At 45.7% G+C, this 13180-nt stretch overlaps 1 protein-coding gene across 1 annotated transcript in view; it reads right to left on the bottom strand.

Annotated features, from left to right (window-relative positions):
• The window catches only part of LOC140732028 (uncharacterized), a 559606-nt gene extending 550415 nt beyond the window's left edge, over window positions 1-9191 (bottom strand). The window contains exons 1-2 of the mRNA XM_073054129.1: window positions 9114-9191; window positions 7984-8136 (exon numbers count right to left, since the gene is read on the bottom strand). Of these exons, the coding sequence (XP_072910230.1) occupies window positions 7984-8136; window positions 9114-9132 (172 nt within the window). The 5' untranslated portion in view covers window positions 9133-9191. The remainder of the gene's footprint in view (window positions 1-7983; window positions 8137-9113) is intronic.
• Between the last annotated feature and the right edge of the window lie 3989 nt (window positions 9192-13180).

The raw sequence follows: 13180 nt of genomic DNA, 5'->3' as shown, positions 1-13180 counted from the left end.
CAGCTGTGTTTAGGGGGAGCATTTTTAAGTAGCCGTCTGTCAACGTTTCATTAGGTTACGCCTGGGCCCGATATTTTGATGGAGTTATGAAGAAGCCACACCAGCGGCTAGATTTCATTTGGGGATTGAGGAGACTTGATATGTCACCAAAGACCAGTAAATGCCTACAAATGTACTGTGGACAGCATTGTGACTGACTGACAATCAACAGAGGGGCAGCTACGCTACATTGACGACTACATTGGTGCTGCTTCCTGCACCTATGCCGATCTCATTGACTTCATCAACTTTGCCTCCAGCTTCGAGGGTCCGGGATATTTCAGATCACGTCCAAGATATCCTGCAGGGGAGGGAGAACAGCCAGAGGTCGTGGTACATATTGGTACCAATGACATAGGTAGGAAAAGGGAAGAGGTCCTGAAAAAAGACGACGGAGTTAGGAAGGAAGTTGAGAAACAGGGCCGCAAAGGTAGTAATCTTGGGATTACTGCCTGTGCCACGCGACAGTGAGAATAGGAATAGGATGAGGTGGAGGATAAATGCGTGGCTGAGGGATTGGAGCAGGGGGCAGTGATTCAGATTTCTGGATCATTGGGACCTCTTTTGGGGTAGGTGTGACCTGTACAAAAAGGACGGGTTGCAACTGAATCCCAGAGGGACCAATATCCTGGCGGGGAGGTTTGCTAAGGCTACTGGGGAGAGTTTAAACTAGAATTGTTGAGGGCTGGGAACCAAACTGAAGAGACTGGGAAAGAGGAGGTTGGCTCATCAATAGAGAAAGCTTGTAGACAGTGCAAGAGGGACAATAGGCAGGAGATAGAGAAGTGACGCGCTCAGACTGATGGTTTGAGATGTGTCTATTTTAATGTAAGGAGTTTTGTGAACAAAGCTGATAAGCTTAGAGCGTGGATCAGTACTTGGATCTATGATGTGGTGGCCATTACTGAGACTTGGGGCTCAGGGACAGGAATGGTTACTTCAAGTGCCGGGTTTTAGATGTTTCTGAAAGGACAGGGAGGGGGGCAAAAGAGGTGGGGCATGGCACTGTTGATCAGAGATAGTGTCACGGCTGCAGACAAGGACGGATTGTCTACAGAGTCTCTGTGGGTGGATGTATGGAACAGAAAGGGGTCAATAACTTTACTAGGTGTTTTTAGAGGCTGCCCAATAGTAACAGGGATATCGAGGAGCAGATAGGGAAACAGATCCTGGAAAGGTGTAATAATAATAGAGTTGTTGTGATGGGACATTTTTATTTCCCAAGTATCGATTGGAATCTCCCTAGAGCAAGGAGTTCAGATGGGGCGGTTTGTTAGGTGTGTTCAGGAAGGTTTATTGACACAATATGTAAATAAGCCTACAAAAGGAGAGCTGTACTTGATTTGGTATTGGGACATGAACTTGGTCAAGTGTCAGATCTCTCAGTGGGAGAGCATTTTGGAGATAGTGATCATAATTCTATCTCATTTGTGATAGCATTGGAGAGGGATAAGAACAGACAAGTTAGAAAATCATTTAATTGGAGTAAGGGGAATCATGAGGCTATCAGGCAAGAGATTGGAAGCTTAAATTGGAAACAGATGTTCTTAGGGAAAAGTACGGAAGAAATGTGGCAAATGTTCAAGGGATATTTGTGTGAAGTACTGCACAGGTATGTTCCAATGAGATAGGGAAGTTACGGTAGGGTACAGGAACCGTGGTGTACAAAGGCTGTAATAAATCTAGTCAAGAAGAAAAGATTACAAAAGGTTCAGAGAGCTAGGTAATGTTAGAGATCTAGAAGATTATAAGCCTCACAGGAAGAAGCTTACCAGGAAAGCTAGAAGGGGCCATGAGAAGGCCTTGGCAGGCAGGATTAAGGAAAACCCCAAGGCATTCTACTAGTATGTGAAGAGCAAGTGGATAAGATATGTAAGAATAGGACCTATCAAGTGTGACAGTGGGAAAGTGTGTATGGATGCGGAGGAAATAGCAGAGGTACTTAATGAATACTTTGCTTCGGTATTCACTATGGAAAAGGACCTTGGTGATTGTAGTGATGACTTGCAGCGACTGAAATGCTTGAGCATGTAGATATTAAAAAAGAGGATGTGCTGGAGCTTTTGGAAAGCAGCAGGTTGGATAAGTCACCAGGACCAGATGAGATGTACCCCAGGCTACTGTGGGAGGTGAGGGAGGAGATTGCTGAGCCTCTGGCGATGATCTTTGCATCATCAATGGGAATGGGAGAGGTTCCGGAGATTGGAGGGTTGCAGATTTTGTTCCGTTATTCAAGAAAGGAGTAGAGTTAACAGGAAATTATAGACCAGTGAGCCTTACTTCAGTGGTTGGTTAGTTGATGGAGAAAATCCTCAGAGTCAGGATTTATGAACATTTGGAGAGGTATAATATGATTAGGAATAGTCAGCATGGCTTTGTCAAGGGCAGGTCATGCCTTACGAGCCTGACTGAATATTTTGAGGATGTGACTAAACACATTGATGAGGGAAGAGTAGTAGATGTAGTGTATATGGATTTCAGCAAGGCATTTGATCAGGTACCCCATGCAAGGCTTATTGAGAAAGTAAGGAGGCATGGGATCCAATAGGACATTGCTTTATGGATCCAGAACTGGCTTGCCCACAGAAGGCAAAGAGTGGTTGTAGACGGGTCATATTCTGCATGGAGGTTGGTGACCAGTGGAGTGCCTCAAGGATCTGTTCTAGGACCCCTACTCTTTGTGATTTTTATAAGTGACCTGGATGAGGAAATGGAGGGATGGGTAGGTAAGTTTGCTGATGATACAAAGGTTGGGGGTGTTGTGGATAGTGTGGAGGGCTGTCAGAGTAAAAGCAGGACATTGATAGGATGCGAAACTGGGCTGAGAAGTGGCAGATGGAGTTCAACCCAGATAAGTGTGAAGTGGTTCACTTTGGTAGGTCAAATATGATGGCAGAATATAGTATTAATGGTAAGACTCTTGGCAATGTGGAGGATCAGAGGGATCTTGGGGTCCGAGTCCACAGGACGCTCAAAGCAGCTGTGCAGGTTGACTTTGTGGTTGAGAAGGCATCGGCCTTCATTAACTGTGGGATTGTGTTTAGGAGCTGAGAGGTAATGTTACAGCTATGGTCAGACCCCACTTGGGGTACTGTGCTTAGTTCTGGTCGCCAAGCTACAGTAAGGATGTGGAAGACATAGAAAGGGTGCAGAGGAAATTTACAAGGATGTTACTTGGATTGGGGAGCATGCCTTATGAGAATAGGTTGAGTGAACTCAGCCTTTTCTCCTTGGAGCAATGGAGGTTGAGAGGTGACCTGATAGAGGTGTACAAGGTGATGAAAGGCATTGATCGTGTAGATAGTCAGAGGCTTTTTTCCAGGGCTGAAATGGCTGCCACAAGAGGCCACAGGTTTAAGGTGCTGGGAAGTAGGTACAGAGGAGATGTCAGTGGTAAGTTTTTTTACTCAGAGAGTGGTAAGTGCGTGGAATGGGCTGCTGGCAACGGTGGTGGAGGTGGATATGATAGGGTCTTTTAAGACACTTTTGGATAGGTACATGGAGCTTAGAAAAATAGAGGGCTATAGGTAAGCCTAGTCATTTCTAAGGTAGGGACATGTTCAGCACAACTTTGTGGGCCGAAGGGCCTGTATTATGCTTAGGTTCTCTATGTTTTTGTGTTTCCACCCTGACCTCAAATTTACCTGGTCTAATTCCAAAGCCTCCCTCCCCTTTCCCGGTCTCACTATCTCCAGAGACAGCTTATCTACTGATGTCTATTATAAACCCACGGACTTTCACAGCTACCTGGATTATACCTCTTCCCACTCTGTTACTTGTAAGAACATCATCCCCTTCTCTCAATTCATCCATCTCCACTGCATCTACTCTCAGGATGAGGTCTTTCATTCCAGAACAATGGAGTTGTCCTTTTTCAAAGAAAGGGGCTTCTCTTCCTCCACCATCAATGCTGCCTTCAATCAATCTCTTCCACTTCACACACATCTGCTTTTACCCCATCCACCGGTCTTCACGGACCACCCCACCAGCCTCTGAGTACAGCATATAATTCTCTGAAATTTCCGCAATCTCCAATGGGATCCCACCGCCAAGCACATCGTTCCCTCCCCCACTTTCTGCTTTCCACAGGGACTGAATTGAATTAAATTGACTTTGTTTCTTACATCCTTCACATACATGAGGAGTAAAAATCTTTACATTACGTCTCCATCTAAATGTGCAATGACAGTCAAAATAATATAGAGTGCACTCAGATCAGCGTGAGTTCATCAGTCTGATGGTCTGGTGGAAGAAGCTGTCCTGGAGCCTGTTCGTCCTGGCTTTTATGCTGCGGTACCACTTCCCAAATGGTAGCAGCTGTAATGGATTGTGGTAGGGATGGTTTGGGTCCCCAATTATCCTATTGGCCATTTTTACACACCTGTCCTTGTAAATGTCCTGAATTATGTGAAGTTCAAAACTACAGATGCGTTGGGCTGTCCGCACCACTCAGAGACCTGCGATTAAGGGAGGTACAATTCCCATACCAGGCAGAGATGCAGCCAGTCGGAATGATCTCAACCGTTGACCTCTGTTGAAACTTCTTAGGATTTGGGGGCCCACTCCAAACTTCCTCAACCGTCTGAGGTGAAAGAGGCGCTGTTGCGCCTTTTCGACCACACAGCAGGTGTGTACGGACCATGTGAGGTTCTCGGTGACATGGACACCGAGGAACTTAAAGTTGTTTACCCTTGGAACCCCAGATTCATTGATGTTAATAGGAGTTAGCCCATCTCCATTCCTCCTGTAATCCACAACCAGCTCCTTTGTTTATGTGACATTGAGGGAGAGGTTGTTTTCTTGACACCACTGTGTCAGAGAGATGACTTCTTCCCTGAAGGCCACCTCGTTATTGTTTGAGATAAGGCCAATCAATGTAGTGTCATCAGCAAATTTAATTAACAGGTTGGAGCTGTGGGTGGTGACACAGTCATGGGTGTACAGGGAGTAAAGGAGGGGACTCAATACGCAGCCCTGAGGGGCTCCTGTATTGAGAGTCAGAGGATTGGAGGTGAGGGAGCCCACTCTTATAACCTGCTGGCGAACTGACAGGAAGTCCAGGATCCAGCTGCACAAGACAGGGTCAAGGCCGAGGTCTTTGAGCTTCTAGTTGAGCCTGGATGGAACTATGGTGTTGAATGCTGAACTGTCGTCCAAGAACAGCATTCTCACATAAACATCCTCCTTCTCCAGTTGTGTAAGGACGGTATGTAGAGCAGTGGCTATGGTGTCATCTGTCGATCGGTTGTGTTGGTAGACGAATTGTAAGGGGTCCAGTTTGGATGGTGGCAAGCTGCAGATATAAACCTTGACCAGCCTCTCAAAGCATTTGCTTATTATTGAGGTGACAGGACGCCAGTCGTTCAGGCAAGTTACCTTGGTCTTTTTTGGTACAGGGACAACGCTGGAATGTCTTGAAGCAGGAGGGCACTCTATACTGGGAGAGGGAGAGATTAAAAATGCCTGTAAACACACCTGCCAGTTGTACTGTGCACAGCCTGAGTACCCACCCTGGGATGCCGTCTGGTCCCACAGCCTTGTGACTGTCCACTCATTGGAAACATCTGCGTACCTCAGCCTCAGAGATGACCAGGTTGCAGGTTGTAGCGGTGGTTTTCCTCGGAGGCTCAGAGTCAGTGACATTGAACCGAGCATGAAAGCGATTGAGCTCGTCTGGGAGAGAGGCCGCGATGTTGGCGGACCCACAACATTTGGCTTTGAAGTCTGTGATGGTATGCAGCCCTCGCCACAAGTCACGAGTGCTATTCATTGTGATTCTTGACTCAGTCTTCTCCCTATATTGTTGTTTTGCAGCCTTGATAGCTTTACGCAGATCACAGCTGCATTTCTTTAGCTCTAGTTGATCTCCCGTGATGTAAGCCCAATGTCTTACTGTAAGTGCTGCTTGCACAGTACTATTGATCCAGGGTTTCTGGTTCGGGAACACCCTGACCGACTTCTGGGGGACAACCTCATCGATGCACTTCCAGATGAAGCACATGACTCCACCAGTGAACTTGGAGACATCCTCATCATGGAAGATATTCCAGTCGACGTCATCGAAGATCAGTCCCTATGCAACTCTCTCATCTATTCATCCCTCCCCATTGATCTCCCTCCATCACTTATACTTGCAAGTGAAACAAGTACTACACCTGCCCCTATACCTCCTCCGTCACTACCATTCAGGGCCCCAAACAGTCCTTGCAGACCTGTGAGTCTTTTGGGGTCATATACTGTGTCTGGTGCTCCCGGTATGACCTACCGTTTAATCAGTGAGACCCGATGTAGATTAGGAGACCATTTCACCTGGCATCTGCACTCCATCTGCCAGAAGAAGTGGGATCTCCCAGTGACCACCCATTTAATTCCACTTCCCATTGTCATTCCAATCTGTCCATCCATGGCCTCCTCTACAGTCGTGATGAGAACACACTCAGGTTGGAGGAACAGCACCTTATATTCCATCTGGGTAGCCTCCAATCTGATGGGATGAACGTCGATTCCTTGAAGTACTGGAAATGGACCTCGTCCTTCACCATTCCCCCTCCCCTTTTCCCTCTCTCACCTTATCTCCTTGTCTGCTCATTGCCTCCCTCTGAAGCTCTTCCCCTCTTTTCTCTCTTCCATGGTCTTCTGTTCTCTCCTATCGAACTCTCCCTTCTCCAGCTCTGTATCTCTTTCACCAATCAACTTTCCAGCTCTTTACTACATTCTATCCCTCCTGGGTTCACTTGATGTTTCTCTCTCCCCTCCCCCAGCTTTCAAATCTACTCCTCATCTTTTTCTCTCCAGTCCTGCTGAAGTGTTTTGGCCCCAAACATTGACTGTACATTTTTTCCACGGATGCTACATGGCCTGCTGAGTTCCTCCAGCATTCTGCATCTGGTGCTCGGATTTCCAGCATCTGCAGATTTTCTCTTGATTTTGATTCTGACTAACTATCCAGTTTAAGATTGCTCTCCTGAAGTTGTGCAACAGCTCACTGGTAGTTCAGGTGGCAGGAAATGTGAGTAAAAACATTCCTACAGACACCTTTTGTCTCTGTGAGTTTTGCGGCATTTCCCCCCTGTTAACATGATGAACTGAGGTGGCTAATGTGAGGAGGCTTGGGCCCACTCGGGGTGCTCCGGGGAGTGGACTAAGGACTCAGTCTAATGCTGTTGTTTGTATAATGTGTTATTTATAGTTATTTTGAAAATTGGTCTCTTCAGGTTTCTTGCTTTGTGACTGCCTGTAAATGAACAAATCTCGAGGTGTATTATTTATACATTATTTGATAATACATGGATCTTGAATGACCGTCTGGTATGGAGGGGCCCAATGCACAGAAATGGGAAAAGCAACAGCTTTTCATGGGCTCCATCATAGGCTCTAGCCTCCCCAACCTCGAGAACATCTTCAAAAGTGGTGCCTCAAAAAGGTGGCATCAACTCCCAGGACATGCCCTCTTCTCATTGCTACATTCAGGGACGAGGCACACACTCAACATTTTAGGAACAGCTTCTTCACCTCTGCCTGACCCTGTGAACAGTCGATGAGACCATGAACACTACCTCACTATTTCACTCTCTTTTTACTCGACTCACTTATCATTTTCATATTTCTGATCGTATTTATGTTTTATGTTGTACTGCTGCTACAAAACAACACATTTCACTCCTTATGTCAGTGATAATAAACCTGATTCTGAACGCAGTGGGTCAGGCAGGGTCTGTGCAGATGGAGGGATGGTGACATTTCACAATCCTGATGCAGGATTTCCATATGAAACATCAACCATCCCTTCACCTCCACAGATGCTGCCTGACCCGCTGAGCCCCTCCAGCAGATTGTTTTATGCTCCACAATTATTGAATGACGGGAGAGAAGAGGGAAAAGTCAGCACAACCACCAATGAGAAATGTCACAAGTCAGAGAGAGACAGAGAACGAGAGTATCGACCTGTGACCCACTGGAGGGCATTTCGAAGATCCTGAATTTCATGAGACACTTTGTAGACAAACAGAACACAAGGAACTCCTGGCTCTTCACGTGGGGAAATGTGCAGCTCCTTCACGATCTTCTGATGGACGTTTCCTCGACCGTAACATTGCACTGTAAAACACAGAACCTGTGCTCACTCAGTCTGCCTCAAACCAGCACATTTCACTCAGGGTGATTCTCATTCTGTAACTTATCGATGCGGCTATAAAGAAGGCAAGACAGTGGCTATATTTCATTAGGAGTTTAAGGAGATTAAAACACTCGAAAACTTCTGCTAATGTACCCTCGAGAGCATCCTGAGCGGCTGCATCACTCCGTGGTGTGAGGTGGGGTGGCCACTGCACAAGAACAAAGTAATTTGCAGAAACCTGTAAAATTAGTCTGCTCCATCATGGGTACTGGCCATACTATCCAAGACATCTCACTACTTCTTAATTTCTTTTTTCCCACTATTTTATTTTAACTTATCTACGTTGAGCATTTGGTTCATAATGACACGAGGAAGTTCATTAACCTCAACAACCGTTTTATTTTGATAGACACCAGGTGATCATCACACACCCCGGTTCCCCGGTTACAGTCAGGGTGACCCACAAATACACAACCGAATAACTGTATAATCCAAGCTAAAATACAACAATAAATGAAATGGAACTTTCCACCATAATCCCACAAAAGCATTGTATCCCAGGAACAATAAACAGTTCTGGTCATTAGAAATACAGGGGCGGGGGTAGACCACGCAGCGCCGATTAGTATATACCCTAATCCTAACGCTATACTGTATATATAATTGTGACCTTCCTACATGAAACATCTCTGTAACGCTCCGCTGGGGCATCGGAGGGCAAGTATTGCACAGTGTACAGTTAGAACTGGGAGTAGACCCACCTCCCACACCCCACCCACCTGCCCGCAGTCCCATAAACCTCTACCCCTGCCCATTGCTGGACAAAAACAGGGAGAGGTGTTGGAGCCGGAAGGGTCACAGAGAAGAGGATATGTCATCCTTCGCCTATCCCTTTCACTCTCTCCTTCACAACCCATTCCTCCCTTCCCGAATCCCAATCCTCCGCCCCGATACCCACCGTTACACTGATTCTCCATTTTCCTCCGACAACTCTCTGAACTACTCTAGTTATTTCCGTGTTCTCCGAACCTTTGGGGAGGGGGGGCGGAGCCTCCGCCTTGTACTGCGATACCATTGGGTCCAATAGGAGCCACTCAGCATGCTGCCGGATTGTGAGTGGACAGGAAGGATAAGTTTACCCTCATTCTTTTGACGTCTAGTCAATGCAACCACGATCTATTTACTGTCTGTCTGTGGGACAGCCCTCTCATATCAGGAATTAGCCTGGTGAATCTCCTTTACACTGTCTCCAATGTTCCTGTTGCTCAGGGCACCAGAACTGTCGGCGCTGTTCTAGATGATGTCATTGCGACAAAACCTCTCTATATTAAACTCTGAAACTTGCGAGTCAAGGCCATCGTGCTATTGAACTGCAGTGTCTGTTGAACCTACCTGCTAACGTTTTATTTAGCCATTAATATTCTCAGAACATCTTGTAGCCGGTTTCTGATGGGATTGGTCTGGGTGAGGTTCACAACCCCAGCCTGGTGCTGACAGCCTCCAACATTGCAGGAAAACATGTTGAGACCCGGCAAGACCCAGAAAGTGTCACATCAGTGCAGGTCTCTGTACTTTAAATCAACCAGTGCAGGTCCCTCCATCCTCAGTGAGGGTCCCTGCATCTCCAATTGGAATTGATTTATTATTGTCGGATGTACCGAGGTACGGTGAACCAGAGCCAGAATCACGTTGACTGTCACTGACATATGTCGTCAAATTTGTTGTTTTGTGACAGACGCTCGGTGCAATACATAAAAAGTATTACTGTAAGCTACAATAAAAACTAAATCATGGAAAAGAGGAATAACAATGTCGTGTTCATGACTGTTGAGAAATCTGATGGCCGAGGGGAAGAAGCTGTCAGATCATTACTCAGTGCACTGAGGTTGTACAAGATTAAACAATAACAATGCAGGATGAGGTGTAACAGCCACAGGGGAAGTGAAGCCGGCAGACAGTAAGGTGCAAGGTCATAACGAGGCAGATGTGATGTCAAGAGTCCAGTTTATTGTCTGAGGGAACCATTCATTATAACAGTGGGATAGAAGCTGTCCTTGAGCCTGGTGGTACAGGCTTTCAGGCTTTTGTATCTTCTGCCCAATGGCAGGGGGTATAGAGACAATGTCTGGGGTGAGTGGGATCTTTGATTATACTGGCTGCTTTGCTGAGACAGTGGGAAGTGTGGACAGAGTCCATGGAGGGGAGGCTGGTTTCCGTGATATGCTGAGCTGTGTCCATAACTCTCTGCAGTGACTCGGAGACAAAGGACATGGTCAGACAGAGTGATAGTGATAGGAGACTCAATAGTGAGGAGGTCAGACAGAAGGGGCACAGAATAGACAACAGGATGGTGTTGCTTCCCAGGTGTGAGAGTCAAAGACGTCCCTGAACGTTTGCAAAACATTCTCAAGGAGAACAGCAAGAGATTGGTGTAGACATTGGTACAAATGGCATAGGTAGAAGAAGGGATGAGATGCTCATTGGGAGTGAGGAAGGACTTAGAAAAGATGTTAAAATACAGTACCTCATGAGGAATGACTTCTGAATTACTCACAGTGACATCTGCCAGTGAGGGCACGTGACACTGGGTGCTCATAATCAGATTGTGGTGACGGGTTTTTACTTTTATCTCTGTGAGTTTCCTCATAGCTCTTCAAGTTCAAGTGCAAGTTTGTCCTCAAGATCTTCCGTACCCAGCAAATAAATACCACTTGGACTGGCTTTCTGCATCAACTGCACAATTTGTTACAGACACTGCAAACAAAAGGTACATAAACTTAACACAAATAATAAAGAAAGATATAAAATAACAATGAGGGAAATATAGTCTAAGGTAGAAATACTTTTTTTTGTAATATTACATGAACCACCCTTTGGAATAATGTGAGGCACAGATAATCTGTATTTAATGACAAGTAACATTTCAAAGGTTTCAAAGGTACATTTAGTGTCAGAGAAATGTATACAATATACACCCTGAAATTCTTTTTCTTTGCAAACAACCATGAAAACAGCAGTGCCCCAAAGAATGAATGACAGTTAAATGTTTGAACCCCAAAGCCTCCCCCCCCAGTTCCTCGCACCCAGGCATAAGCAGCAGCAAAGCAAGGATACCCCCTCCCCTATCAGCAAAAAAGCATCAGCACCCCCCACCCCCAACGAGCACTCAAACATGCAGCAAAGCATCAATAAAGACACAAACTTACAGTACCCCGAAGACTACTTGTTCACCCGGAAATTCAACCTAACACAGGATCTCTCTCTCCCTAATAAGGGAAAAAGATATGTCCCCATTTCACAGTGGGAGGGGAGACATAGCAAACAACTTGCTGATTTATGATGTTAAAAGTCTGTTGTGTCACTTCTTCTGAGCTCTGTACCCAAAGAACTCAGGTCTCTGGGCACACAGCCAGCAGTCAGTTTGTTGCTTTCGATCTTCCATCTCCCATGACATGCCATTTTACTGTGGCGGCACTGACCTTGAGACCATCTGCCTTCAGATCCACAAAACCCTGGAAACCTGTAGGCACACCAGTCTTCTAGGCCAAGAACTTGTCATATCAAAAACTGGCCAGTTGTGAGACCCAGAGAGCAGGTCCCATTCTTGCAAAGAACTGAAGTCAGCGTGTAACTCCATGTCAGGGTCTTCAAAAGAACCCTGAAATGGGAAAACAGAGATATTAAGGATAGAAGTAGAGATGTTTCTGAAGGTGCAAACAAAGAAGTCACCGTTAGGTGCCATCATTCTCCTAAGCTCATTTCCAAAGGTTCTCAACTAAATACACATGGGAACTAACAACCTGTGTGCACCCTACTGGAATCCAATTCTGTTTTGACATAGGAGGGATAAGCACTGGCATATTTTCCCTTTACTTTGATTTTTTTTGACCAGACTCCCCTGGTTTTCAGGATAAGGGAACTGAAAATCACCCCCTTGATAGGGTCTGTCCCCATCTTCTTGGAACAGTTGTTCAATCCTCAAGTCTCCCCAGTCAGGGCCATCATTTACATCAACTGTTATGTGCTGATGGTGAAATCAGTCCTATTTATCCCCCACCAGTTTCAGCTGGTTGATATAGTATGACCCTCTTTTATCTGGAAAAGTCAGCATTTTGTACTCTGAAGGGCTTGCTTTATCTATAATTTCATAGAGCTCTGCAAACCTTGGATTTAAAAATGAGATGGGTTGGTGTATCACTCTTTATCCTGGGCTTAATTCTATGGGACTGACTTTTGAGACAAGTAGGCTTTACTCTGTTGTTCCTTCTTTCCTATTTGGTGGGCGGCCACATAATTGGCCTCTTTCACTGTCTTTACCAATAGTTGTACCCACTTTTCTGATACAATCCCATCCATTTCGAGTTCCGACACATCTAACCCTAAGAACTCCCCCAATCCTCTCATGGCCCTCCTGGTCATGAGTTTATACGAGGTGTAACTAGTTGAAGATGCCACTGTGTTCCTTATTATCATCAAGGCATAAGGCAATACTGCTTGCCATGTTGTTCCATGTTGTTGCACCATTTTTGCAATCATATTTTTTAGTGTTCGATTCATCCTTTCCACAATTCCACTAAACTGTGGTCTATAGGGTATATGAAATTTCTGCTTGATCCCCGAGTGTGCCATGACATTGTGCATTATCTGGGCTGTGCAATGTGTGCCTTGATCTGATTCGCTACTCCAGTGTAGTCCCCAGCGAGTGAATATCCCTTCAACAAGATTTTCACAGTGGCCCTTGCTGTATTTGTCTTAGCCAGGAAACTTCCTCCCACTTTGTAAAGCTACCTATTATTACCAGAAGATATTTGTACCCTCCTGGGCTGGGCGGCAAGGAACCAACATAATCTACCTGTGAATTATTCCAAGGCTCTTCCACTGGTCTGGTGTGTCAAAGGGCTCCTGTCTTTACATTTCTGTCAGGATTATATTGTGCACAGATCAAGCACTTTTTGACATAATGCTCCACATCATCCTTCATCTTAGGCCACCAGACCACTTTCTCGATCTTCTCCAGGGTGCTTT

This window comes from Hemitrygon akajei, chromosome 1 (assembly GCF_048418815.1).
Source record: "Hemitrygon akajei chromosome 1, sHemAka1.3, whole genome shotgun sequence".
In the NCBI taxonomy this organism is placed as follows: Eukaryota; Metazoa; Chordata; class Chondrichthyes; order Myliobatiformes; family Dasyatidae; genus Hemitrygon; species Hemitrygon akajei.
The sequence above is the reverse complement of the archived record's forward strand: the minus strand, read 5'-3'. Positions and strand labels throughout refer to the sequence as shown.